Source organism: Trichoderma asperellum, chromosome 2 (assembly GCF_020647865.1).
Source record: "Trichoderma asperellum chromosome 2, complete sequence".
NCBI classification, from domain to species: Eukaryota; Fungi; Ascomycota; class Sordariomycetes; order Hypocreales; family Hypocreaceae; genus Trichoderma; species Trichoderma asperellum.
Genome location: NC_089416.1, coordinates 1,618,869 through 1,645,090, shown reverse-complemented (window position 1 = coordinate 1,645,090; position 26,222 = coordinate 1,618,869). Strand labels below are relative to the sequence as shown.

General features: G+C 50.3%; 10 protein-coding genes across 11 annotated transcripts; 5 read left to right on the top strand and 5 right to left on the bottom strand.

Annotated features, from left to right (window-relative positions):
• The first annotated feature begins 657 nt into the window (after nucleotides 1–657).
• On the top strand, nucleotides 658–2,109 carry TrAFT101_002854 (uncharacterized protein). The gene has a single exon (XM_066126716.1). The coding sequence runs from the start codon at nucleotides 894–896 to the stop codon at nucleotides 2,061–2,063; it is 1,170 nt and encodes a 389-aa protein (XP_065982823.1). The 5' UTR covers nucleotides 658–893; the 3' UTR covers nucleotides 2,064–2,109.
• A 3,067-nt stretch (nucleotides 2,110–5,176) lies between these two features.
• Nucleotides 5,177–7,608, bottom strand: TrAFT101_002853 (uncharacterized protein; the record flags this gene model as incomplete). Its single annotated transcript, XM_024899524.2, has 4 exons — nucleotides 5,177–5,772; nucleotides 5,840–6,363; nucleotides 6,423–6,842; nucleotides 6,929–7,608. The coding sequence occupies 4 exons, from the start codon at nucleotides 7,606–7,608 to the stop codon at nucleotides 5,177–5,179; spliced, it is 2,220 nt and encodes a 739-aa protein (XP_024763969.2).
• A 52-nt stretch (nucleotides 7,609–7,660) lies between these two features.
• TrAFT101_002852 (uncharacterized protein) lies at nucleotides 7,661–8,292 on the bottom strand (the record flags this gene model as incomplete). Its single annotated transcript, XM_066126715.1, has 3 exons — nucleotides 7,661–7,791; nucleotides 7,895–8,107; nucleotides 8,214–8,292. The coding sequence occupies 3 exons, from the start codon at nucleotides 8,290–8,292 to the stop codon at nucleotides 7,661–7,663; spliced, it is 423 nt and encodes a 140-aa protein (XP_065982822.1).
• Nucleotides 8,293–8,364: 72 nt separating this feature from the next.
• TrAFT101_002851 (uncharacterized protein) lies at nucleotides 8,365–9,659 on the top strand. 2 transcript variants are annotated; one of them, XM_024907620.2, is made up of 2 exons: nucleotides 8,365–8,880; nucleotides 8,942–9,659. In XM_024907620.2, exons 1-2 carry the CDS (start codon nucleotides 8,749–8,751, stop codon nucleotides 9,653–9,655), a joined length of 846 nt encoding a protein of 281 aa, XP_024763968.2. In that variant the 5' UTR covers nucleotides 8,365–8,748; the 3' UTR covers nucleotides 9,656–9,659. The 2 variants fall into 2 exon arrangements, with proteins under 2 accessions (XP_024763968.2, XP_065982821.1); XM_066126714.1 differs by having other exon boundaries at nucleotides 8,365–9,659.
• Nucleotides 9,660–10,258: 599 nt separating this feature from the next.
• On the top strand, nucleotides 10,259–14,773 carry PAN2 (poly(A)-specific ribonuclease). The gene is made up of 12 exons (XM_024904970.2): nucleotides 10,259–10,419; nucleotides 10,548–10,655; nucleotides 10,715–10,890; nucleotides 10,948–11,074; nucleotides 11,130–11,716; nucleotides 11,776–12,195; nucleotides 12,246–12,496; nucleotides 12,564–12,703; nucleotides 12,756–12,860; nucleotides 12,916–13,318; nucleotides 13,387–13,600; nucleotides 13,662–14,773. The coding sequence occupies exons 1-12, from the start codon at nucleotides 10,399–10,401 to the stop codon at nucleotides 14,521–14,523; spliced, it is 3,414 nt and encodes a 1,137-aa protein (XP_024763967.2). The 5' UTR covers nucleotides 10,259–10,398; the 3' UTR covers nucleotides 14,524–14,773.
• On the bottom strand, nucleotides 14,720–17,112 carry CKB1 (casein kinase 2 regulatory subunit). The gene is made up of 2 exons (XM_024899347.2): nucleotides 16,348–17,112; nucleotides 14,720–16,237 (listed from the first exon to the last, which is right to left on the bottom strand). Exons 1-2 carry the CDS (start codon nucleotides 16,504–16,506, stop codon nucleotides 15,368–15,370), a joined length of 1,029 nt encoding a protein of 342 aa, XP_024763966.1. The 5' UTR covers nucleotides 16,507–17,112; the 3' UTR covers nucleotides 14,720–15,367.
• TrAFT101_002848 (uncharacterized protein) lies at nucleotides 17,107–19,513 on the top strand. The gene has a single exon (XM_024899446.2). It carries the CDS (start codon nucleotides 17,404–17,406, stop codon nucleotides 18,415–18,417), a length of 1,014 nt encoding a protein of 337 aa, XP_024763965.1. The 5' UTR covers nucleotides 17,107–17,403; the 3' UTR covers nucleotides 18,418–19,513.
• Nucleotides 18,283–19,564, bottom strand: TrAFT101_002847 (uncharacterized protein). The gene is made up of 2 exons (XM_024906100.2): nucleotides 19,425–19,564; nucleotides 18,283–19,305 (listed from the first exon to the last, which is right to left on the bottom strand). The coding sequence occupies exons 1-2, from the start codon at nucleotides 19,556–19,558 to the stop codon at nucleotides 18,495–18,497; spliced, it is 945 nt and encodes a 314-aa protein (XP_024763964.2). The 5' UTR covers nucleotides 19,559–19,564; the 3' UTR covers nucleotides 18,283–18,494.
• Nucleotides 19,565–19,769: 205 nt separating this feature from the next.
• Nucleotides 19,770–22,156, bottom strand: TrAFT101_012004 (uncharacterized protein). Its single transcript, XM_024899299.2, has 3 exons — nucleotides 21,857–22,156; nucleotides 21,723–21,757; nucleotides 19,770–21,658 (listed from the first exon to the last, which is right to left on the bottom strand). The coding sequence occupies exons 1-3, from the start codon at nucleotides 22,034–22,036 to the stop codon at nucleotides 20,011–20,013; spliced, it is 1,863 nt and encodes a 620-aa protein (XP_024763963.1). The 5' UTR covers nucleotides 22,037–22,156; the 3' UTR covers nucleotides 19,770–20,010.
• Nucleotides 22,157–22,589: 433 nt separating this feature from the next.
• Nucleotides 22,590–25,882, top strand: SUP35 (translation termination factor GTPase eRF3). The gene is made up of 3 exons (XM_024903461.2): nucleotides 22,590–23,109; nucleotides 23,175–24,964; nucleotides 25,045–25,882. Exons 1-3 carry the CDS (start codon nucleotides 22,788–22,790, stop codon nucleotides 25,099–25,101), a joined length of 2,169 nt encoding a protein of 722 aa, XP_024763962.2. The 5' UTR covers nucleotides 22,590–22,787; the 3' UTR covers nucleotides 25,102–25,882.
• Nucleotides 25,883–26,222: the final 340 nt, after the last annotated feature.

Below are 26,222 nucleotides of genomic sequence, written 5' to 3'. Positions count from 1 at the left end.
GGTACGGAGTGCATACGACATTCTACCTGTTTGATCCTCTCCTTCGGCAGAACCAACCTGTCACGGGCGGATCTCGTCTGGCTCAGCTCTTGCTGCTACTTCATCGCCTCCCGCCTTTAGCCTTAGCCCTGGGGCCTGCGACTAGCAGCGCCTTAGTTCTTCTTCACCTGGCGGGTTTCCCCTTTCTAGCTTCTGATGCGCCTGTAGCGCATGCAACTGCGCATCGGTGCCCACTCTGGCAATCCTGGTTCTACGCCCACCCCCCAGGTTCGGCGCAATAGCGCAGCACTCACACGCACCACACAAAATTGCATCGGCCCTGCTTGGCCCTGCCCTTTTCCCCGTGCCCCGAGCCGCCGATCCAGAGCCGAATAACAGCCTGCCAGAGGCCTTGAAACTCTGCTTTTAATCCATCACTTCCTGGAACCTCAGCCGCCTCCTTGTCCTCGCCTCTTCTCCTGCTCTGCTAAACCTCCCCCGGGCCTCGCATCACGACTCTGCACGCCCCAGTCCAACATGCTAATCGACGGCGAGAAGTATGCCTGCGAGGCATGTGTGCGCGGTCACCGTGTCAGCAACTGCCAGCACGCAAGTAAGTCCACTCAACGCTGCTGCGAAACAATTTGTGCCCCGCGGCGTCCCCCCCCCGTCCCAGCAACCCTGCCGCCCTGGCCTGTCTTTAATTGCCGTTCGTCTGTTTCTTTGCTTTTTTCGTGGTTGCCGAGCAGATGGCTGGGGCATCATGCATCGTGTAACATGCAACTGCAACTACACCGGCTGGCGTCCGTAAGACATCAATTGCTAACTCGCAACTCTTCTGCTCTACAGACCGGCCACTCCAGCACATCAACAAAAAGGGCCGTCCCGTCTCCCAATGTGCGCACTGTCGCTCAATGCGCAAGTCTCGATCCGCGCATATAAAGTGCGACTGCGGCGAGAAGACGAGCAAGTGCATCCACCTGCAACCACCCGCCGAGGGCCATGTTGGTGAGTCTACAGAATACGAGCCAAACAGTTACCAAGGTCTCACTTCTAAACCGTTGTCGTGTCGCCCAGAGACCTGCTGCTGCAACCATGGTGGACGATGCACCTGTGCCGGGAAGACTGATGTGCCACTGGACACTGTTCCAGAGTCCGACTCTGATGGCGAGATGCAAAAGGCCGCCACCCTTCCTCCTCGCCCTGTCCCCAGGAGGCGACGGGCCAATACGATTCACTCGTCCGACATGGGCATGACCTTTGACCAACACGGCCACCACAAGCCGGCCAAGCACAACCGTGCCTCCCAGAAGTGCGGGCCGTATCAGCTGAACAGGGTCAACTCAGCCGCCAGTGCCGGCAGCCTTGGAACCAGCACCGACAGCCTGCTGTACCAAGCCCACGGCGAGGGTCACGCAGCAGTGCAACACAGCTTTCTTACCCGCGAGCAGCGCCAGGTCAAGTCGGAAGCGGCATCTCCCTTGCTATCTTCATCCAGCTTTACGCAGCTAAACAGCAACTTGCCCCCCTTGGATCTGTCGGGCATTTCAAACTACGCAACATACGTTAGCGCTCCGGGCTTCGATCTCTTCTCCAGCGGGCTTCCGGACGCCGATGCGCCTATCCTCAGCGCCAGCCTAGCACAGTCAGTCGACTGGAGCCACTACGATTTGAGGGAAGCCAACGGTGACACCTTCACCCCCTCCAGCTACAGCCAGGCCGGCACACAATTTACCGGCCACTTCGATTTCGGCAGCGGCTCTGAGAATCTGCCCACACTTGCCGGCACAACATCCACATCCGGCGACGTCTCCGAGGTGGAAGACTTTATGCCTGGTGGCGAGGGCGAATACGACGGATTCTCTACCAGCGGCAGCTACCTGCGACAGGCAAACGTCGACTTGACCAGCATTGACTACAGCCTTTTTGACAAGGCTGACAACCAGGCTCTGACTGGCGACTTCTCCACGGTCGAGGACGACCCCGCTTTCTACATCCCGAACTACAGCGGCACTGTCGCAACTGTCGACGACAACTCGGACACTCTTGGAGCCGGCTCCTTGGCCGGCTACTGGGAAATGTGATTGTTTCTTCTTTTTTTTTGGGTTATTCCATCATTTTCATTTACGCTTTTTTTACTTTTTTTTTTTTTTTTTTTTTACCTTGGCGTACAGAATACCCCCATGGTGTGGTTGGCATCTTGAACGCGTAACGACAAAGGCGTTGGAAATCGCTTTATACAACGAAAAAAAGGGCCTTTGGGTGGTCTGGAGGGCGTACCTGATTTATTTCGGTCGGCTATCTTTGAGCGACACTTTCGCGAGCATCAAACTTCCTTTTTTCTTCGCTTCTTTTTCAGAATCGAGATGGCTGGCTTGGCTTAGGCTGCTTCGAAATGGCCTATTGTTCAACTTGGAGAGTCAGCCTCTCGATTTCTTCTTTTTTTGCCGCTTGAATCACCCGGCCCTTGCGGCTTGGGTAACAAGCGGGAACCTTTTTTTTTCCTCGTCTCTAGATTTCATATAATGGGGCACGGGTTACAATTTGTGGGGTGGAGGGAACCAGGGGCAACTTGGGAGGGGTGGAAACGTGGGCAATGGAGGTGGGACAAGGCTTCGGTGTCTGGGGTTTTTGTCGGTGCGTCGCTGGGCTTTTTCCTTTCCATCATGACGCTGGATCTGCGTTGTTGGGTGGAGGTCTCGATGCTTTCGTTACCTGTTTTTTATCGGGTCTTTTTCTCACTGCTGAAGCGGACCCAATGGGTCTGCTTGGCTTTACGAGGACATGATGATGGCTTTTTGCTTTCTCTATTTTTTTGATACAATCCGCAATGTTTGTGTGGAGTGATGTTCAGAGTCGCTGCACATACAAGTATATAACAGTTTCTGGAACAGATAGACATTTTTTGTTATTTTACTGAGAGGATCTGCTTGAGCTGCTTACTCTCTCTCTCTTTGGTGATGGTTTTTGTCTTTTTAGCTTAGTATAGACCTGCACAACAATAGAAATGGGAGGCTTTGATCTATGAACGGCGCATTTTCCGTCTAGTCCAACAAACAGTGCAAGGAAACAATTGAAACTCGCCAGCCTGCTCGGCCATTTGGCTGGGGCTCCTAACGCTCAAAGCTTCGACTGACACCTGCGCAAATGCCGATCGCCTTGACCGAGAGAGGGCCGAGAGACAGAAGAATCAACCGTGTCAGCAACCAAAGAGGAGCGCTTGGGTCCATTTCCAGTCAGTGCCAAAGGCGTCTGCATCCAACTCCGAGGAATCTACCTACATTGACGAGCGTTTCAAAAAATGGGGGAGGGGGGGCCTTGAAGGATAAGTTTTTTTTTTTTTTTCTGTGTATTTCTTTTGTGTGGTTTCTTGGCTTTTTTCCCACTAACGGTTTTCTAAGCTACCGGTAGTTCAGGTACTGCGATGAAGAGAAGCAATCGGCTTCAGGAACGAAGTACTCCGTGTGAAAGACTAAATTGAATGGGAAACCAACCAATTTAGCAGAAAGATTACATAAGAGGAGATTTGTATGTGGAAGCCCACTCGCTATGCGGGTATAGAAAGAATAAGGTATACTACTATCGGGGAGAAACCGGAACGGCTACTAAGGGGACAAGGAACGGCTTGGCCTTGCTAAGAAATAGTAACTTGGACGGACAGCGAAACTAGGCCGTTCAAGTGGATAAAACTACAAGTAGGCGGTTGTTCTGCCTCTGTTGCATCTGGCAGTGTTGTACTGTGCAGTTTCCACAAAAGATTGTTTTGGAGCCTTGAAACAAGGAGGAGGAGAACGCTCTACGGTAGAGAATAGCCGGAATTGTGTGGAGATTTTTTTTTTTTTTTGGTTATGGAGAGAAGAGGGGAGTTGAAACGCGGCAATGGTTTGATATAGACGGTCTCTGGTCCGTGAAAATAAATACCTAATAATCATTATTTTTTTTTTTTCCAATTTTTAGATGATATTCTAGGGGAGAGTATTCTCAGCCCTTGCAATATATTTCCTCTTTAAAAGAGTGAAGAAACGGGCGAGAAGAGGCGCAGAGAGAGAGAGACACAGAGAGACAGTGGGCGTTTCGTTTTCGTCTCCCTTCCATGTAGGCGCTGAGGGCTAGGGTGGGACAAACAAAACCCGCCTTAGAGGCTCTCAACACAAAGCGACCAGTCTCGTTCGAGACGTGACATGCCAAGTGGCTGATCTTGGCGTGGGTAGGGGAAAAAAGGTGGGAATAGACGAAAAGCCTCCTAGGTAGATTGTAGCCAGAAGCTAGGGGGGCCTAGGTGACATCCGATTTTTTTCGCCTCTAGGAGGAAACTATCTACATCGCTAGGCGTTAGATATAGAAGAGCGTTTACGTGGTCGGTCGTCGTAAAGGATTAGAGCTTAGTGGCTTACACGATAGATAGCTTACATGTAAAAACTGTTGAGCAGGACGAAGCTTCAGCAGTTACTAAGTAAGGGTGGTGGAATGCATATCCCCGCGGAAGGGGGATGGAGTGAATGTTCAACCGAGCTGACTTTTGATTACGACGCCTGGGGCTGCTTCACTACCGCACATGGCCGTGGCTTGTTTTAAGTCAAACAGGCAGCGTGCGTATCAGACGCTGCATCAAATGAAACTGCCGTGCCGTACCAAGGCCAGGGCCATGACGGTGGCTCAGCTCAGCTCAGCCAACTATACTACAGTAGTGTAGGAAGGGATCCACGACCATGTCCTTCCCGCCCCATGGGCCATCTCAGCCTCACCGATCGAACTATTCCTGCCTATGGGGAATCATGTATCTGACACGCAAGGGGATGCTAATGCTACACCTCTCTCCTCTTTTTTTGCCTTTCATTACACTGCTATTAATCTGCCTAGTACAACATATACGCAGACAACTTTTAGCCTCTGTCTTCCTTGTAACAATATCATAAGCCACCGTAAAGCCGTGGCATCATCATCGATCCAAAGCCATCATCGCCCATTATCGCCAGTCCCACGCTTTTTTTAGACCCAGTGCTAGAGCACCGCCTGTAGTACACACGAAAAGATGAAGAGAAAAGGAAGAAATAAGGGGAAGAAGGAGAGTAGGAATAGTAAAAACCAGCCATTCGTTTTATACATTCGAAATCTGGCTGGTAACCTCCACAAAAATGGTGTCAGATTGGCTCAGGCTGAAATCTGGCCAGAAGGAATGGGAATCTTCTGTTTCTCTTTAAGCGACGTCTAGATAGCCCGATGCCAACGTGTGACCAAATGCGATATCATCTGATCCAGGCGCAATGCCTTCATGTGCTGTCGCCAAATCTGCCAGGTGCTGTAAGCCCTGGCTTGCAGTAGCTTCCACTGATGATGTTGGCCGCAGCTGCTCTGTCAACTTTTCTCTTACACTATCCCAGTGGCCTCCAGTAGGCTTTTCCAGGATCTCCTTCATGAGTCTAGTAGCGCCTTCGCGAGAGCTGTCCATCTTGGCGAGTCTGGCCAGCGACATAGTAACTAGAGACACAAAGTGATTGGTGAAAGGGCTTCTAAGATGAGCGTTTGCCAGCAGTAAAGTGGCGAGCTCAGAGGTTGGCCACAGTGTTTCCGTTGGTGTAGCTCCAGGCGTTAAAAGTGTCACTAGTAGCTTGCAGTGCCAATACGCAAGATGTACTAGAGGATATGATACAGCCTCGATGTGACCTGGAAGATCTTCTCGATAATTCTCAATGTAATCCACCAGAATAGCGGCCATGGCTGGTTCAGCGGTAGATGTTCCCGGCTGCATTGTAGAAATAACGAATGCAATCCGATTCAATAATTTTGATAGACCTAATGAGATTGTCATTAGCAACAAGAAGCAATATCTCTTGATATAAGAATAAAGTAATAGACTTACGAATCAAGTAATAGCACACCTCACCCACGGTGTTCTCCAGTCCAGCCGGTGCCACGACGCTGCTATCGGGGATCTGCGATGGCTTTCCGGTTCCAGCCGCATGCCAGCGATCCATAAGTACAAGAGACCACCAAATCCGCACACACAGCTGGTCATCTGAATCCGACTCTGAAGCCGACTCGATTGGCGTAAATTTCCACAACTTCATTGTGTTGGCGAGCGCTACTGCCCTTGCCAGAAGAAATGGTAGCTGCGACGAAGACCGCCAGTCCGCATCGATTATCAAGAGGAGAAGTGTTTGGGCATGGACAATATCGGTGGCGCGCGAGTGTGGCGCCTCACTACTCTCCCACTCGTGAAGAAGGGAGCTCGCAGTTTGCGTGTCCCCTGATGATTGGCCTATCGCTTGAAGTGCTGTGATAAATGCTGTCCTTACAGACGAGGGGCACTGTGACAGCAAAGACTGGATCCTTGCTTTTCCAGTTGGCAGTATGGGATATATGGCTTGAACATGGGCGAGATAGCTATTATAACCCGTTAGCTCTGGCTCTATGAAGCATTGGAGAGATGGGATGGCGCTTACTCATGCAAAGAATCTTCATCAACCTCTGGCACTTCTTCTGTGTCTACTATCTGCGAGTCCATGGACGCAACGGGTGGCTTTTGGGGAGCTGCTTCCGCCTTGACAGCAGCAGGCTGAGGGGCAAGCGAATTGTTGGCATACCCTGCTCCTGCAAAGGTGTCCGAAGATGCGGGCGCCGGGAGTATTGGCCGTGGCTCTGGGCCCCATGGTGCTTGACGCGGAGCAGCTGCGTTAAAGTCACTCGCCGATATGCTCGAAAATGCTCTCTTCCGACCTGCTTCCTCAGCAGGGACTAAGCCGTTGTAAGCGCGATGGCTCCCTGGCGTTAGAAGTCGGTCAATTTCGTCTTGGGTAAGGCTACCCTCAGACTCCAGCTTGTTCTCGATGCTATGTATTCTGTCCGCTAGTTCCTTGATATATCTATATCTTGCATTAGCATAACACAAGATACTATGCCCGCCATAGGGAGAGGGGAGAGAGAACGAGAAGAGAGATAAAAGACATACCCCTTGCTGGGGCCACGCTTCTGGGGAACGCGGCTAAACAGACATCGCATGGAAGACCGAGCACAGCTAGAGCAGGGACTCTCGCCGGTATCTGACTGAGCATCGCATTTAATCTTCTTTCGTCGACATTCATCACAAGCACGAGACACCTTTGATCGTTTTCGCGGAGGGATACCATCTCCCATGGAATACTGCGGCGGCAGCGGCGGTCCCACGGGAACGGGTATGGTATGCGTGACCATATGATCAGATGTGGGTGCCTCATGGACGTACGATGGTGTTTGATGCTGGTCCGGCTCAGGTGGCATAATGTTACGCATGCTGGGATCCTCCACGTTCATATTGGGGTCGGTGGCCGGAATTAGAGCTGTTCCAGCCAAGCCCTGCCCAAGCTGAGCCGCCAATTGAAGCTCTTCCAGGTTGGGGGGTCTTGCGATGTGATGCTGGGGAGAAGATGGCTCATGTGTAGGCACCTGGCCATGGTCCTGCTCTGGTGCGTGGACCTGGTTGGGGTCATGCTGATCATGCGGCGGCTGGTGCTCCTCATGATCATGATGCTCATGCGCTTCATCGCGAGTGCTTGTATGATAGAATGGGCCTGCATCAAGGGCCTCGGCACCCGGGGATGGGTACGACATATTAGTGGCTTCTTCCGATTCACCCTCACGGCCTGGGCTCATGGCTGCCAAGGAAGAGGCCAATGAGAATCGTTAATGAAGACCTAGGACAGTCTCAGGCAAGGGATAGGCAGAAGTGCTGGCACTCTGTGCTCTGAGGCAAACTACGCAAAGCTGTGGCCGAAAAGCCAGACGCGGCGGTTACGCGACTGTTGGAGGCGATCTGGCGCCGATGCAACACGGATACTGAAGCCATTGTCAGCTTGTCACTCGACAGCGTGTCCATATAGAAAGTCTTTTGTTGCTGGTCTGGTGCCTGGCTTGATGGCGAGCTGCACGGCTGACTTACACTCTATCGCATTGGAATACGGAGGATGGTAATTGCGAAACTGGGCCGTTTGAACGGAAAGGAATAACTCGTCGCCGCGTGGGAATAGGCGACGGGATGTTGGTGTGCTCTTCGCTCTTTCGAGTAGAGAAGGAGGAGGGAAAAGAATTTTCTCCGAAACCAGGCGGAAAATGCTCGGCTCAACCGCAGCCCCTCTTTTTTCCCGCAGCGCTGCTTTTGAAGGATGAGTCAGCCACTCATTGCATCTTGGCTTGTCTGTGCGGTATTGCGGCATTGCGGCATTGTGGAGACGGAGCGACCAGGCGTGGAAATGGCATACCATAAGCAAATTGGCTGATAAGCATAGCGCTTCGGCAGATAGTCGGCCAGTCGGCATTGCGCTCTGAGTCAGCAGCCATTTAATCTTGATACAGCTCCTATCCGCGCGGGAAGACAAAATTAGGCAGTCAACCTCTACCGCTATCGGCGTAGCAACATCGCCGGCTTTTTTTAGAGCATCCCTCGCGCCCTGCTTCCTCTGGGCCGGGGTCAATGGGGTATTAGTAGTACCTCGGATGCGTTTCAAGCCTCCTTTACCAGCTCATCAACCTTGACCGTCATGCCTGCGATGCCCTTGCATCGATGCCATTTCCAAACATCGACTGACACCTGCATTCAGGAGTGCACTAAAAGCTGATCCGTCACCATGGAGGGCCTTTATTGAAATCCTGCTTGATGGAATCCCGCGCGCTGCGCGTCCAGGCCATGAAGATAGTTATCTGCATCTCTGCACTCCGGTGATCCGATCAATCTCGCATCCAGTGATAGCTTTCTCACCCTGCTTCTTCCCTTGGACGTCGCCGCCATCTCATTGCATGGACATCCTAGAGCTACAAAAATGGGCCTTCATGCCTGGCCTCCCGGATAACATCACTCCAATCCGCGATTTACTCGTCCGATACAGCAGGATTCCCTCCGAGGAAATCGACTCTCATCTTATCAGGATTGTAAGCTATTTGCGCTCACGGTGGTCGGGTCTTCACTTGCTGATTTTGCGGGTTCTCACAGCGCGAGGCAGCATGGGCGTATGCTAGAATGCCCTTTATTGGGCGATGGAAATTCTTGACGTTGAATGACGCCAACGACTCTCGCTACCAGCAGGCCCTTTTCCGGCTCAGATTATCTCAGTCTCGAGATACTCTACTTGATCTAGGTTGCGGGCTTGGCCAAGCGCTAAGGCAATTTCGAGATGACGGCGTTGACGGATCACGATTATTCGGGCTCGACTCCAGCTCTCAGTTGATATCGTCAGGATACGACCTCTTCCAGGACAGGAGCAGTTTGGGTGCCCGTTTTACCATTGGAGATATAACGGACCCCGACGATCTGAGGCTAGATGAGCTCAACGGCCACATCAGCATCATTCATGCTGGCAGCTTCTTCCATCTATTTAGCTGGAAGCAGCAGCTATACATCGGAAAGCGACTGGTGGGCTTTCTACAGCCCGAGATACGCAACGCTTTCATATACGGCCGACACGTCGGCGTCACTTCTACTCATAAGCCTGAAAAGGATGATTCCTCACCCTATCTCCACAACCAGGAGAGTTTTCAGCGGCTCTGGGACGAGATTGGAGAATTAACGAGGACGAAGTGGAAGGTAGAGGTGGAGCAATCGGGGGAGAATATCGTCTGGCTACCAGGGAGGCCAAAAGGCGCATATGCCGTCAATTTTACTATATACCAAGTCCCTAGAAATGAAATAAAAAAAAGCTGTTTATAGCCTCAGATGTTTTTCCTCTTTTTTTTTTTTTTTTTGCCAAGGCCATTCCCGCTTTAGCTTCTCTTCTCCTTTTTTCGGCCGTCTTCTCGCAGCCTCGAAAACCAGCTTCGGCGAAATAATACCAATATCAGATAACTTTGTTAGGGCCGTTGCTGGGTAACCCGCAACTCTTTTATTTAACTCTTTCTATGGCTCGCCCTAGGGGGAAGAGTATACCGTAATGTAGAACATTAATTAGTAGGTATCAGAGCAGATCCGTTCTACATGTATAGCGAAGCTCGCGGCACAATTTAAACCAGCCACTGATTGAGCTTATGGCAGTTCACAGAACCTTACCACAAACTTATAGATGTGCCAATTACCCACCTCAAAACAAACAAACAAGCCCATCATCCAGCTGCATAAATAAACCTCTATCCCCTTTCCATTCCCCCATTCCCTTTCTCATCATCCATTTCCTCCAGCTGCACACCCAAACATCTCGAACTTTTGCAGCTCCCAGGGTAGGCCTCGGAGTTACATCGGATAAAATTAGTGACCTCACTGCCCCTCCTAACTAACGGGTGGTCGCGTCCCTCCGACTTCAGCGATATCGTGGTGTTAGAAGCAGTTCTTTGCCGCGTTTCTGTCGATTGAGCCCGCATTCTTAGCTTGGACTCCCGTGGAGCCTCTGCAGGGCTTGCGGTACCATTGCGACCTTCCACACGGGCTTTGGTACCGGGGAGAATGAGCAAATCGCCACAATGGACGGAGACTGGGATGAGGTACGTGGTTATCGTCGCCGATAGCTGTCGCCAGAGCTATTGCGCTGCCTGCCTATTGTCGCTATTTCGTCCTCGACCACTACGAGTATTATTCTTCATGGCACTAACATGTCTGCTACTCTTGACAGGTCGCTCGCATTCCATTTCCGCCTCCGGGCGTTCATGCGCTGCCGACACAAGTAACGACAATGACCTTTGACACCTCCCAAGAGCTTCTTTGGGCTGGTAACGAATATGTACGATCGAACAAGTCGCAAACCGCCTATTTTCCCATACTTTTTCTAACATCTGACAGGGTCGAGTCACTTCCTTTCTGGGCACCGAGCTTCAACGATACTCCACCTTCAAGGCGCATCAAGCCGCAGACGGGCCAGTTCGGCAGATTTTAACAAACGATAAAGGTGTTGTGACATTGGGTGCCAAAGATGTGCATATGGCATCTAGGAGAGGGCCCACCATGTGGCATATCAGGTGTGTGGACAGTCAATACTGCATTCTGGGCGAGCCAAGGTACTGATGACCATCCAGGCACGATGACATGAAAGACTTGAAGTGCATGAGTTTCACTTCAAAGGGAACGGCAGAGATCATAGCCGCCGGTCTACAAAACAGCATGTTTGTTATTGACCTCATTAAGGGGGAAGTCGTCAAACAGGTAAGAAAGAGCCATGAAGCCACGCCGGGTGTGTCTGATTCTAACTGTCATGCAGGTTCGAACGGACCATCAATACTTGATTATGAAACGCGGGCGCTATATATGCGCAGCTACGAGAGACGGATCAGTACACCTTTTGGATCCCATCACCTTCGCCATCGTCAAAACCTGGAATGCTCACTCAGCCTTAATCAATGACATGGATGCTCAACACGATTTCATCGTTACATGCGGCTACTCGCTTCGCCAGGGGCAGAATTACATGTTGGATCCCTTTCTCAACGTTTTCGATATCAAGAAGATGACATCGATGCCGCCGATCCCGTTCCCTGCCGGCGCGGCATATGTACGCATGCACCCGCGCATGCTCACGACCAGCATTGTGGTGTCTCAAAGCGGCCAGATGCATGTGGTGGACCTCATGAACCCTAACACCAGTAATGTACGACAGGCCAATGTGCTGAGTTACCTCAGCATGTTTGAGATTGCCCCCTCCGGCGAGGCTATGGCTCTCACCGATGCAGAATGCTATATCCATCTATGGGGATCGCCATCCAAACTCCATTTCGTTGACTTACCTACTCCCATGGAATTCGCCACAACCGAAGACGCGATTCAACCTATAGAATGGACTCCCGAAACGTAAGTTGCATGCTATATTTTTTTTTGTGTTCATGGGTATATAGGCTAATGCGACGTAGCCCTTTTAATTCTATCGGCCTGCCATACTACAGAGAAACACTTGCCTCTGCGTGGCCTGAACTGATCTCAGATGTTGGAGCCCCCCCAGTCAAATTTGATCCGCAGTTCCTTGCGAGCCTTAAATCTGCCGACTTTGGGCTCTACGGTCGAAATACACGAGGCCTTCGCAGGAACCAATTTGAAGATACTCGGAGCTCGAACAAATCCGCTAATTCTGGCCTTAAAGCTCCAAAGTTTCTTAGCGAAAAGGCTCGAGATTTTGCTAAATCGGACTCGTTGACTTCTGCAGAAAAGGCAGATGAACTCTCGAATCCATTTGCAGAGTTGGAAATCGAGAGCAGAAAATCAGAATTTCCGATGATGTATAGAAACGTCGAGATCAAATACAGTAAATTTGGTGTCGATGATTTCGATTTTGGGTATGTAAATGAATATATCTTTGCGTTTGAACCCCGGGCTTACAAGACAGCTTTTATAATACCACACGATACTCTGGCCTCGAGATTCATATATCGAACTCGTACGCCAACTCGCTCCTTCAAATCATGCACTTCACATCTTTAATTCGAAACTTGGCTTTACAACATGCAGCTACAGCCTGTGTGAGCGAGGTCTGCCTCCTTTGCGAGCTGGGATTTCTTTTCGATATGCTTCAGAAAGCAGAAGGATCAATCTGCCAGGCTACTAATATGCTCAAGACTCTCAGCAGCCACCCTCAAGGTTAGACTCAATCCCGCTCCCATTATCAACCAAAATTCTATTGTTCGATTGCTGACAATAACCTTAGCTGCGCCTTTGGGATTGCTGGAAGAGGATACACATGGATCATCCCTAAACGTAATGCTACAGGGGCTAACCCGATTCCTACTGGAGAGAATTGCTGGCGACTATAAATCTATGGCTCCAGCTTCGCCATTGATGGATCAGGTAAATACCCAATATTTCTCGTGGGAACTTTTATAAGCTAACCATGATATAGGTGTTGGCGACCAAAGCAACTAGCTCTATTAGATGTATGAATTGCAGAAGCGAGTATACCCGACCTGGGTCGACATATGTAAACGATTTGCTTTATCCACCTCTTGTAAGTTGAATAGCCTCAGTTCTCCCAGCCATTATTTTCTGACACAATTTTCCAGAAAGCCCCAGGTCGAAACAACAAGATTCCTCGCACCACTTTCTCCCAAATTCTTAAGAGCAGCGTGGAGAGAGAGACAACTTCGAAGGGATGGTGCGGAAGATGCCAACGGTATCAAACCATTGCAACTAGAAAAACCATCCACAGCGTCCCAGATGTCCTGATGCTCAATACCGCAATTACCAGTTCGGATCATCGAATGCTTTGGTCCACGCCTGGCTGGTTACCAGAAGAAATCGGCATCATCGTCGAACAGGGCCAGTTCTTCTGCTACGAGGGGGAAGATTTGAAGCTTCACTTACAACGTGGCATTCATAATATCACAGTTTATTCCTTGATTGGAATGGCTATCAACATTGAGAGTGGCCAGACACAAAAACCGCATCTCGTAGCCATGGTTAATGGTATGATACTCGTCCTCTTAAATGTGCTCCTTCTCTGTTCTTCTATTTTGTTACTAACTTTTGTATAGTTGCTCATGCTGAACCAAACGCCCCCGGTCAGAGCCAGTGGCACCTATTCAACGATTTTCTAGTTCGCTCCGTGAGCTCAGAAGAAGCTCTTTCATTTAATAATTCTTGGAAAGTTCCCTCTGTTGTCACATTCCAGGTTAAGAATGCAAACAACAAGATCGATAATAGTTGGAAGAACAACATTGATACATCACTTCTATATCAAGATTTCAAGTAAGTTAGGCCATCATTGGTACGGATAACAAGACAACCACGGCTGACATTCTTTTTCTAGTCCCAGCTCACGTACCGAGAATAAGACATATAAGCTTCTGGACCCAGTAACAGAGCGACCTGGGCCATCAACGATCATTGCACTGGACACTGAATTTGTTGCGGTGCGACAGCCAGAGATTGAAATGAACTCGGATGGCGAACGAGAAACCATCCGGCCAATAGTTTATGCACTGGCTCGCGCCTCCGTTGTGCGAGGCCAGGGCGAATTCGAAGGAGTGCCCTTCATCGACGACTATATTTCAATCAGAGAACCCATCGTCGACTATTTAACGTCATATTCGGGCATCACCGAAGATGATTTGAACCCACACACCACAAAACATAGCCTGCTGCCTCTAAAGGTGGCATATAAGAAGCTTTGGATACTACTCAACCTCGGTTGCAAGTTTTTGGGCCACGGACTGAAGCAAGACTTCCGCGTCATCAACATCCATGTCCCCAAAGCGCAAATCATCGATACTATCGACCTATTCTTCCTAAAGTCACGCCTGCGAAAGCTGTCGCTCGCCTTCTTGGCATGGTACCTGCTCAAGGAAGACATCCAAATGGAGACGCACGACTCCATCGAAGACTCCAGGACGGCTCTCCAGCTGTACAGGAAATACCTTGAGTTCAAAGACGCTGGGATCCTGGATGCGATGCTGCAGGATATTTACCGCGCCGGGAGGGACGTGAACTTTAAGCCCCCAAGAAGAGATGGCGTTTTGGACGTCCCTAGATCAGAGACGCCGCCTCCTTTGCCTGTGGAGAATGGGACCACGCCGACGCCTACTCCTGGGCCGCCAAGTACGCCTGCGAGGGGAAGAGGGTTTGGAAGCGGAGTTAGTTGGACACCGGGTAAAGGATCTCCTATGAGGTGATATAACGCTGTGTACAAGCACGCTACTTTTAGGAGTGAAAATGAGGAGGATATCTGATAATTTGGAGACTTTATGGTGATGGATCTGCAGGGAGAGTGGGCTGCCTGTCATATCAGAGTTGGAGATAAGTAAGGCAGTCAATTTATGTTTGTTTTACACACGCCATTTGTCTTCGGATCTTGTGGTATACTGGACGCACATGTCTATCACGAGATCAGGAACGGGTAGATAAATATACATATTCTTCATGAAGAAAAAAAAAAAGACCTCGCATTCATCCGCATTATTAAAACTAATCATATCCTGCAAGGTATCATCCCACCCGTCTCTCCTAACATACTAACTGAATCGTGTGCACAACCCCTTGACCTTCTTTGAATGTTATCCCTTGAACTAATTCCTTTTCTAACCTCTAAGCCGCCCGTCACTGATGAGCTTCCACAACGCCACCTCGGCTCAGCTCTTCCCAAGCATGATGAACAGGAGAAGGAACACCGCATAGCCTACATTTCTTAAGCAATATGGGAAATTGGGGAGAAGAGAGACGAAATGAATTCCAAAAGTGCACATAAGCATGCCCAATGTCATCCATACCTTACTTTCTTGATAGCCGTCCGCCTCCTCTTTGCTTGCGTACACAACGGATTGAGGTCGACAGCGACGGTTGATGGTAATTTCCTCTCTTATCTCTCTGCCTCTTCTTTCGTCTGGAAGTTTTCTTCATATTAAATAGCGTCATGATATGGAAAACTCTTTGTTGAGAACGAATCATGTTCATCTGCCCTGTCTTGCGCTTATATCGTTTCCAATTCCATTTAGTCTCGCTACGTAAGGCTTCGCTACGCTACAGCTCAGACTCGGCACCGTTGGCGGACAGAGCCATAGGACTACCACTGTGATTTGGTCGCTGGCGAAGGCGAGCGTTGCCCGGCGGTCGCCGTCGGACCAGTGCCCGGCCGTTAGCCATAGACTCGTCCTCTTCCTCGTCAGAGTCGGGGTTCTGCTCGTGGTATAGCCGTGCCTCATCCAGCTCGGTGATAACTTCTGGTCGGTCTCGTAGCCATTGCATTCTGGGGCCTGATCTCGCTCGTTCTGAGACCTTGAATCCGTAAATTTTGGGCTCGTAGATGTGCCCACCACCAAGGCCTGGTGCAATATTTTTGGCAAACATGCCGTTGAGAATGCTCTCGTCCTCAGGTACCTTGGAGTTGGTGCTTGACAACACATCGGCACCGCGTTTGGTGAGATCGTATTCGGGGAAAGTAAGGAGGAAGAGAGCTCCAAATGTGCGACCGAAGAAAGCGCCGTCAACAGTTTGGAACCGACTATTAGGGGGAACATAAACGTCGAGACAGGATGGGCAGAATAATTTGACCGTGTCTTCACCGGGAATGTCGGACAGGCCAACAGGCAAGGTGCGTGCCTGCTCGCAGTGTGTTCGAGGGCAGCAGCCGAAATGACCAAACTCGTACTTCTCGCTCATTTGCTGGATGCCTACGCGCGAGCAGATAAATCGCTGGTGGATGAGGCCGTAGAGCATCTCTGCTGATGATTCGATGACAGATAGGTCGCTGGCCATCCTGCTATGGTGCCGCCGTTCTGCGCCATGTCGCATGCCTGTGCGATCGGCGTCCTCTCCTGATTCGTTTTCATCCTCGTCTTCTTCATCCTCGTCTTCATCCTCATCATCCTCTGGCTCGACATCAAGGATCATCTAGGGGTACGAGTTAGCAACATTTGGGATTGAAAAACCGCATCACAACAGGCCAACATATGCCAAGAAGAGGGAGATGGAAGGGCCGATATAGCCAATATGCCACGTACCTCGAGCGCCTCCTTATACATAGCAACCTGGGTCTGCAGACCCGTCAGGTTGAAGTCATCCTCGATGAACTCCTCGGAAACCTCAGCAAAGTATTCATGGCCAGGCAGAGCGCAAAAGCTGGAAATCCAGGACTCGGGCGTTCCCGAAGAAGTCGACATGATATCGGCAAAGAAAGGACAGCGATTGATAACGCTCAATCAAGGGCTGCGTGCGGACTGAAGGCGAAAGGCTGAAGACTGAAGATAAGGCAAGAGGTTGGCTGAGGTGGGGTTCGTTCGTGGGATGGATTGGCGGTGGTACTATCGATAAATTTGCGAAGGTGGCAGGTCGCGTAAGGGTGCTGGGCTTTGGGTCCAGATTAGCGCCTAGAGGCAGGCAGGAGGCGTGGCGGGGTGATTTTCTGGCGTCAATGGCAGCGTCCTAGGCGCGAAACGTTAGGCTTTGGGCACTATCCAAAGCCCACGCAGGCGATGGCAGGTCGGTGCTGCAAATCCGTGGGATGTGGCGTCAAAACGAGGGCAGGTTGAATCCAGTCTTTATCGCGCAGGTATTCCCGGTGAGCGGAGGCAGCGAGAGCAGTGCGGGTTGGTGGCAGCCTCGTCGGACTCGAGCTCGGGCGATAAGGCTGGGCGTCTGAGAGGATGAATAGGCGGGTCAGCCAGCGCGGTTTGGCCAAAGTCGCAATTGATAGAGCAGTGGCGTTGGATGGATGAGCTTGCTGTGGTGGAGGAGGGAAGAAAACATGACTAAGAGCTATGGCGGGCGGTGACAGATTCTGCCGCTTCCAAGCCGTGGGCAGGCACGAGGAAGCTTTATTTAGGACGGACTGGCAGAGAGAAGGAAGCATGGGGTGGTAGCAGCTACTGCCTAGCAGTACTGACCAAAGGAATGACCCCGATCGTGTTTATGGGTAAACAGCACCGTCTCTCAGCTTGTGTTCTGTTCTCCGCCCATCGACAACGATGGTAGATCCAGTGCATCCTACCGATTAGGTGCTTATCTTGTGCCACTCCTCTGTCCTCTGAAACCACCTATCAGCTTGTAACATATCCACAATGCAGAGGAGCTTCAAGATTCTTCAATGCACACCGAAGTGGAAGCCTCCGATCCTGAATGTGCCATTCCGCAGCCTTGCTTCCGCAACCAATTCACCAGTGAAGAGACCTGGCGTCATAGATGGATTAACGTTCGAGGATAGCTTCAAGGCCGAAAGACCGTATGTCTTTTCAGATCCTGATACATCCCCTACATACGCTCTTCCAGCTTTCCATAAATGGTTCAAAAAAGACGAAGAGAAGACGGCATTTGCTTCCTACATAGACTCTTTCCACCAATTGGTCTTCCCCTATGAGCTGATCAAGCCCTTCTTCCAAGGATCCGAGACCATATCCCGTCTCTATGATAGCTTGTTAAACAGCCAAGATGCTGTTGATCGAGATTGGGCCGTAGCTCTTCAGTCTGCTGCTGCTTCAGAAGCCTCTCGCGATCACCAGTTCTTTCAGCTCTATGCACCGTTGAGGCTTCTGGTCAAAGCACTCGAGTTCAATGAAGCCCAAAGGATAAGAGCAGACCCGCCTGTGCAGCTTTACATTGCCCAGTCTCTATTATCAGACCTCCCTAGCTCTTTACAGAGCGATGTACCAGCTCCAGAATTAATTCGCAAAGTCGGGAGAGGCGATATATACAGCTCTTCAATATGGCTAGGGACTGAGCCGACCTATACCCCGCTGCATCGGGATCCGAATCCCAACTTGTTCTGCCAGCTGTGTAGTAGCAAAGTGGTGAGGCTGCTGCCGCCCAAAGCAGGACTTGAAATATATAACAACGTACAAATGCGGCTTCGGCAATCTGGAAACAGTCGAATCCGATCTACCGAGATGATGGAAGGAGAAGAGAGGGAGATGCTTCACGGCGTTGTGTGGGAAGACAAGTCGGCGGCATTGGACGTGCAAGAGGTAGACCTGTCTGCCGGCGATGCTTTATTCATTCCAAAAGGCTGGTGGCATTCTATCAAGAGCAAGCAATCAGATGGACGTCTAAATGGATCCGTAAATTGGTGGTTCCGCTAACTGATTTTGTGCTGAAATATGGAATCGCATGCTGCAACGATTATAATTTTCACCCCATTGCCTGTATATAGAGCTTATCAAGTCCTCTCGACGGGTCTACATATAACCCAACTCAGATATCCACACGGCCAGATAAACTTGCATTTACCACTTCGCATCTCCCATGAGCTCGTGTCTGCACCGCAACCACGAAGGAGACTTTCTATCTCATTTGGAGTTCTTGTCCTTAAGCATAAAACTATTCCATCAAATACCAAGACAAATGGCAAGGCTGGCATAAGCCATGAGAATGCGAGAGAAATGGGATCTCTCCATTTCCAGGCGAAAGCCGGTGCCATGACTACAGATGCAACCCCGAGCATGAAGACACTAATCATGCTTGAGAGGCTACGATCCTGAAGCTCAAATATAGCGAATCCATGGCTTGTATTCACTGTATCTCTGAGTATATCCCTCGCTAAGGCATCGCCAAAGTGATGGAAAGCCAGGTTGAACAGTCGCATCACTTTTTTTCCGTCTTGACATTCCACGAGGTGGTTAGGAGCTTTACTCGCATCCACAGGCTGCCTTTCATATGCTATTTGCGGAAAGTTTTTCACGACCTTCTCCCATGCCCCCACGTTGGGATGCAAGTCCGTCAGGATGAAATCAACTGGCGGCTCTCCTTCAGCTTTGAGATGAGTGTTGATGGCCTTCTGGATCGCTGGTGTAGGTCCACCACCGCCGGCGCAGAAGTCGATGAAGGTGTAAGATGAGAGTGAGCTGTCAAGTTCACGAATAAGTGTAGATGCAGCGATACGCGCGGGTGACTGTGGCTGAAGAGGAGTATTGGAGTTCCAAGCAGCAGTGAGAGCATTCTGGATGCGACTGCGTAGAAATGCAGGGAACCTAGATATTCGCTCATTTATTAGATAATTGCGTTATAATTGTATATTGTAGTTGTGTGGAATTGACGAAGTGTCGAATCTAGATCAAGATAGAGCAGCGCTAGTACGGGAGCTTCTCACCATGGCTGGTCATCAATTTCAAAGAGATGCAGACGAGGAATAAGAGGCGCCATTTTTGTGTTAGCCGGATAGTGATGAAAACACAAGTGGAAATAGTTCACAAAAAACTCTTTGATATATGGTTTATGATGCATCTGAAACCGACGCTGAGGTAGGATCCAGCTCTCGAGGGGGCATGCGCTGACGTGGCAGCCTATGCAAGCGAGCCGTCTCAACAACTCAACAATCAGGCAATTTGTTGATCAAGGAATCATCACTGTTGCCAGCTTAGAGGGAGAAGAAAATCGATCCAGAAAACGAATCAATAAGAAATTTGTCACAAGTCTTGAAGTAATAGATGATGGTGTTCATTTAGCTGGTCGACATGCGTCATAGAAATGTTGGTGCTGTGACGTTGAGGCTTTCGAACGGTAGACAACTATGAACCGCCTTTCCGCACCATTCTATGCGACTTGTGGCATCGGCAACGACATAAATCGCCCTAGTAAACTAGCTCTGCTACAACAGTATTCTTACAAAGTTTTTTTTTTTATTCTACCTCTCTATTCAACCTTGTGCCACAAAGCAAGTCTCAATCTGCTATTCATTATGCTGTATCAGTGTACGGGTCAAACCCTACCCGCCGTTTTGTTGCACTCCTAGCCCTCCACATAGCCTCGCCTGTCAACCCAGTCGTCGATGTCTCCTCCAAGAAAAACGTCAAGATATGGTCTGGAATTGACAAATGGGACGCCTGTTGGAATTCCTGAAGGCCAGCGAGCCGAATGAGCATCTCAATTAGGGAGAGCGACGTCGTGATAGTGCCAAACGGTGACCGCGAAACGAAATCCTGCGCTTCTCTTGCCGAATCTGCTGCTAGCTCTCGCGATGGCCGACCAAGGCTAGGATCTGAATAGCTCAAGGTGAGAGTATTGCGTGAATTAGGCTGAACGGACAGATTCTTGATCTGAGAGACCAAACTCGAGTCTAGGGCTGCGCGAAGCCGTGATGGCGTTTTCTCTGGTGAATTGCCGCGTCCATCGAGCTCATCGGATGAGTCCGCGTTAAGGCCGGAAATGGAACTCGTATCGCTCTGATCGTCATCTTCCTCGAACACCTCAAAGGCTATCCATTCGGGATCCAGATGTTTAGGGAAGGCGGTGATGCAGCTCTCTTCAGCATCCTTGGAGCTTCTTAAAGACAACCGCTTCTCTTTCGACTCTCCGAATAGCTGCCGGTCTACATCGGCTTGATCATCTTCGTTTGCTCCTAGTTGGCTACCGCTATCGTCATTCGTAGAGTTATCTACATCTCCATACCTCTCAGGGTCTTGTTTTGGCAGCTGAGATGCATTGATGTCTCGTTTGAGGAGCAGAACTGGGTTGTTTTCTCCCTCAGTTCCATCTCCAATATTGAGCATTCTACCAGTATCCGTGTAGAATATTTTGGCAAGTTGATAGATCGGAATTTGTTCACGAATGCCGGCTTTTGAGACGCCGTTGTATGCTTGTGCCGAGGCGGCGCCTTCATGAGCCCGCCCATCGTCCAAATCTTCGATGATTTCGAGGTGATAGGCATAATTTAGGCCGGCCTCAAGGTTAGATGCGTTGTAGGTGTCTTCATTGAAGCCTTGTTCATCAATGGCTGGGCTGCATGCTGACCTGCATAACCTCACCCGGGCCTTGTGTATTGCCTCCTGCCATACAGGCTTTCTATCGTGCTCGCCCAAGCCATAGACTGGGAATTTGTCTGTGATTTTCGAGCTACTTTGGTGATTACTGCTTCCCGAACTCGATTTTGACTTTTCATGTCTAGGTGCAGACGATACAGATGCGTGCCCCAGGAATAGCATGTATACAGACAGCGTAAATGAAGGCCCAATTTGTACAGATTTTCGAGGATCCTGTGCATGCTGCGTATCTCCAACAGTCAAGAGAGTACTAGCCTGCAACAGTCGAGAAGGAGATATTCCAGCAGGGAGTGAAGTAGATAGGCTTTCGCCAGATGCTGAGATAGCCAACTGCAAAAGAGGAATTTCCCTGTCAATCTCAGCTAGAAGATTTTTCATATCTGTAATTACCCTCTTCAATGCATCATGGTTAGTCTCTTTGGTTTGTGGATTCTCTCCTACATCGTGATTATGTTCCTCGACTGCTGCGGCGCCCTCCACACGACGGCCCAAAGAAACGATTTGCTGGTGAAGAGATTTTGCGAGAGGCAGAGCCGACTCAAGAAAGACGTTTCCTCGCCCAGATCTAACCCATCAGCACCTGTTCATCTCTGCCGATGAATATCACGATAGAAGTGGATAGTACTAACTTGAACTCAATAAGGTCAATCGCAGGAGAGATAATCTTAAACATTAACGATCAGCATGAGAAAGATGAGAGGGGGGAAAGGGGAGGGATTCTTCTTTTTCTCCGAGAGAAAAATTGATGGATAAATTTCAATACCTTAATTTTGCCATGCAGCTGTTTTTGGAGCAACCTGAGCTCGGAATGGAGACTTTTGTCATCGACCGCCTTTAGCAGGCGAGAGCATTGGTTGATGGCATAAGAGGACGTCAAGGCAATGCCAGACCGTATGGCGTATCTCATGGCCTGGGCGCCAACTGCTGCCAGAAAATCGTCCATAGCTGCAATTCGGTGGTTGGAACGATTTTCATGAGAGAATTACAGGAGAGAGACGAATTTAAAAATTAATATTTGAGTTCAAGGCATGATGAGAGCTTGGCTCGTAAGCAGCGGCGGTCGTTTACTGGCATAAAATATCTATTCTGTAGGTTGTTCAGCGGACTCGAAGCAGCTACAGTGCGAACAGTCTTCTCTGACTCAGACCCGCCCCAAGGGTGCCTAAAAGCCAGATAGGTATCTACGAATAAGAGCACAAAGCAAGAGTCAGCAATAACTCGCCTCTTGAAATGGCTCTGTGCCTGTGAGTATGTCTACTCTAAGGCTCTGCGCCATTAATTTGTTTCACTGTAGCCTATATTAGATTGCATTGAGATCATCTGTTGACTCACTGCCAAAGTCATTCGCTAAACCTAACTGCATACCGTGCCCAAGACGCGGAAATGCACTGTAAGAGCCCCTCCACAAAAACTTGATGCAACGCTCTTTATCGATGTCATGTCGCTGCCTTGGTGGGGCTCGAATTTTCACAACCTCCACCATAAAACCAGCGAGACGTCGACCGTCGCTTTCAACCCCCAAGACCTAAGTCTGCCTACCCAAAGGTCTCCGACGGCACCCGCTTCTTCAGTGCTATTTACCAGGCCACAAAGCGGTCGATAGACAGAGAGAAGCACTGTTGGATAGTCGACGACTCTCGAACGATCAGCCCCGCCAACAAAGGTCAGACGAGAAAGACATTGCAATCGCCACCATGTCGAACCTCAATTCTTGGGAGGACGATCCTGCTGCTCAGGACGAGAACCTCGCTCAGCAGGCTCAGCAGCAGCTCAACGTCAACCCTGCTGCTTCCCAGGGCGGCTTCCGACCTGGCGCTGCCTCATTCCAGCCCACCGCTCAGACTTTCCAGCCTGGCCAGGCCTTTGGCGGGGGATATGGACAGTACCAGCAGCAGTACTATCAGCAACCACAGGGATTCTATCCTCAGTATGGCGCAGGCCAGGGATTCGATCAGTACAACCAGCAATATCAAAACTACAGCGGTGGTTACAACCAGGGCTACAACCAGAACTTTGGTATGTTTGCCATGTCCACCTATTTTGACTGCCACTGACGGACTAACCACGTTTTACTATCGCAGGCCAGGGCTATCCTCAGTATGGCCAACAGCAAGGCCAACAGCAAGGCCAGCGAAACCAGCAACAACAGCAGTTTGCAGCCCCCGCTCAGAACAATGCTGCACAGGCTGCCCCTGTGAAGTCGCTCCCCGTCGAGAAGCCTGCCGCTGCTGCTAGCGCACCCAAGCCTGTTGTTACCAACGAAGGAGGTGCCAAGGTGCTTAGCATTGGAGGCGACGCAAAGCCCAAGGCTAAAGTCTTGTCGATTGGCTCTCCCGCTGCCTCTTCTCCTTCCCCGGCCAAGGACGAGGCCAAGACTGAGCCGTCCAACGCCCCAGATGCGGGCAAGAAGGTTACCGCAGCCAAGGCTATTGAGAAGACCGGCGAGAAGGCAGGAAAGGGTTCCGCCAGCGGCAAGTCTTCTGGAAGGACATCTCCCGACCCATCATCTGGCCGCTCCAGCCCGTCTGCCGGAGAGAAGAAGGCTCAGCGCGAAGTCGATGCTGTCCTCAAGGCGCAGGCAGCTGATGTGGACGATGATACTCTCAAAGAAATCTACGGAAAGGAGCACGTCAACATCATTTTCATCGGACACGTTGATGCAGGCAAGTCAACTTTGGGCGGCTCGATCCTGTGGACCACCGGAATGGTCGACGAGCGTACCATGGACAAGTACAAGAAGGAGGCAAAGGACCTGGGTCGTGAGTCATGGTATCTCTCCTGGGTCATGGATTTGACCAAGGAAGAACGAACCAAGGGAAAGACCGTCGAGGTTGGACGTGGTTTCTTCGAGACTGAGAAGCGACGCTACAGTATCCTGGATGCCCCTGGCCACAAGACATATGTCCCTAGCATGATTGGAGGTGCTTCTCAGGCAGATGTGGGCATTCTCGTCATCTCAGCGCGAAAGGGCGAATACGAGACAGGTTTCGAAAGAGGAGGACAAACCCGTGAGCACGCTATGCTTGCCAAGACTCAAGGTGTCAACAAGCTGATTGTGGCGATCAACAAGATGGACGACCCGACGGTGGAGTGGTCCGAGGAGCGTTACAAGGAGTGTACTACCAAACTACAGCAGTTCTTGAAGGGAACCGGCTACAACCTTAAGACTGACGTCTACTTCATGCCCGTGGCCGCTCAGCAATCCCTCAACATCAAGGACCGACTGCCAGAGGGTGTTGCCCCTTGGTGGAAGGGACCCTCACTGCTGGAGTACCTTGACGGCATGCAGGCTCTGGAGCGCAAGGTCAACGCACCATTCATGATGCCCATCAATGCCAAGTACCGCGATCTGGGCACCATGGTCGACGGCAAGATCGAGGCGGGAGTTATCAAGAAGGGCATGTCGTTGATTATGATGCCTAGGAAGCAGCCCGTGGAAACGGCTGCCATCTACGGAGAGCAGGAAGAGGAGCAGCCCATTCTCCAGTGCGGTGACCAGGTTCGGTTGCGTCTCAAGGGCATTGAAGAAGAAGACATCCTGCCCGGATTTGTGCTTTGCTCGCCGAAGCGACTTGTGCACTGCGTGTCCGAGTTCGAGGCGCAAATCAAGGTTTTGGACCTCAAGAGCATTCTCACATCCGGATTCAACTGCGTGCTTCACGTACATGCGGCCATCGAAGAGGTCACCTTTGCGGCGCTGCTACACAAGCTCCAGAAGGGCACTAACCGCAAGAGCAAGGTTCCTCCCACTCACGCCAAGAAGGGCGACAGCATCATTGCCAGACTTCAGGTGACTGGAGGCGCTGGTATGGTTTGCGTTGAAAAATTCGAGGATTACCCGCAGATGGGTCGTTTCACCCTCCGAGACCAGGTATGAAGAGATGCTCCCATTACATGATGACTTTCTTTCTTTCTTTCTTTTGGATTCCTTTTTCTAATAACATTGCACAGGGACAAACAATTGCCATCGGCAAGATCACCAAACTCATTACCAGCGAGGACCAGTAAGGAATCATTTGCCAGTAAGCTACTAAAAAGCATAAGGGAGAAGATGCCAGCCTCCGGCGGCTTGGTTGAAAGAGGGTGAAAAAAGGATGAGGGCTGAGAGCAGCTCTGATGGACAGGCGTCAAGGAGACAGATGTGAAAAAAGTCGGCTACAAACTCATACAAAAGCTGTGGCCTGCATGGTGCTTAGGGTGGAAAGCTCAGGGGGCTGTAGGTTGGCATGATCTGCGGTTGAGTTAAGATATACGCCGAGAGATGCAAGACCATGACAAAGCATTTGTAGACGCCATACGATGCCACGATTGCAAAAGATTAGAAGGGCGACGAAAGATCTTTTTAGTTCAAGAGAGCCATTTTTTTTTTTGGATTGAATCGAAATAGCCATAGTCAGCCGAGGAAGGAAATGAAGAGATCAAACTAAGCTTTGATGAGATACATAACAATCATACATGGTGATTTCGAGATTGTCGAGATAAGAAACGAAGACTTGGACATTCCGTATTGACCCGTTGACAGAGGCAAGGCAGATATGAGGTCGGAAACCCACGATATAGGGTATACTTTCAGCCGCCGAGGAAGCTGCCGTTCGGAGATGCGAGCAGATACGAGCAGGTACCGGCCGTAATCCGAGCAAAATTGCTGCCCGAGGCTGGTGAACATTGGGTGTGTTGCTACTAGTAGTACCTACTAAATATGTACTCGTTCAAGATAAGGTGGACGAATCAGGGGGGAGGCAATCAGTCAAGCATGGGCTACTTTTTGCATGTGCCTGTAGGCTGAAACTAGGGGCGTGTGGGAATCTGTGCTCTATGACCTGCATGCATCATGAATAGAGAGAGAGGCGCCTAATACTCAGTGCCTGATGGGTCAGGGACTAGGGTTTGCAGGGAGTTTACTCAGCCATATGGCAAAACATCCCGGACTGCTCCGGGCCTGTGGGAATACCTACATGTATACATGGCATCCTGTCAGCGAGAAGACGTATAAGCACGCGGTAGCGTTACAAGGTTCCATTCAAAGCAAGGTACATAGCAGTGGTGCTCGGGGCGTTTGCAGTGTATTTTGGGATGTACCGTGCTGTACGACTAAGCATTATGTACCTACATAGTATACTATATAGAAA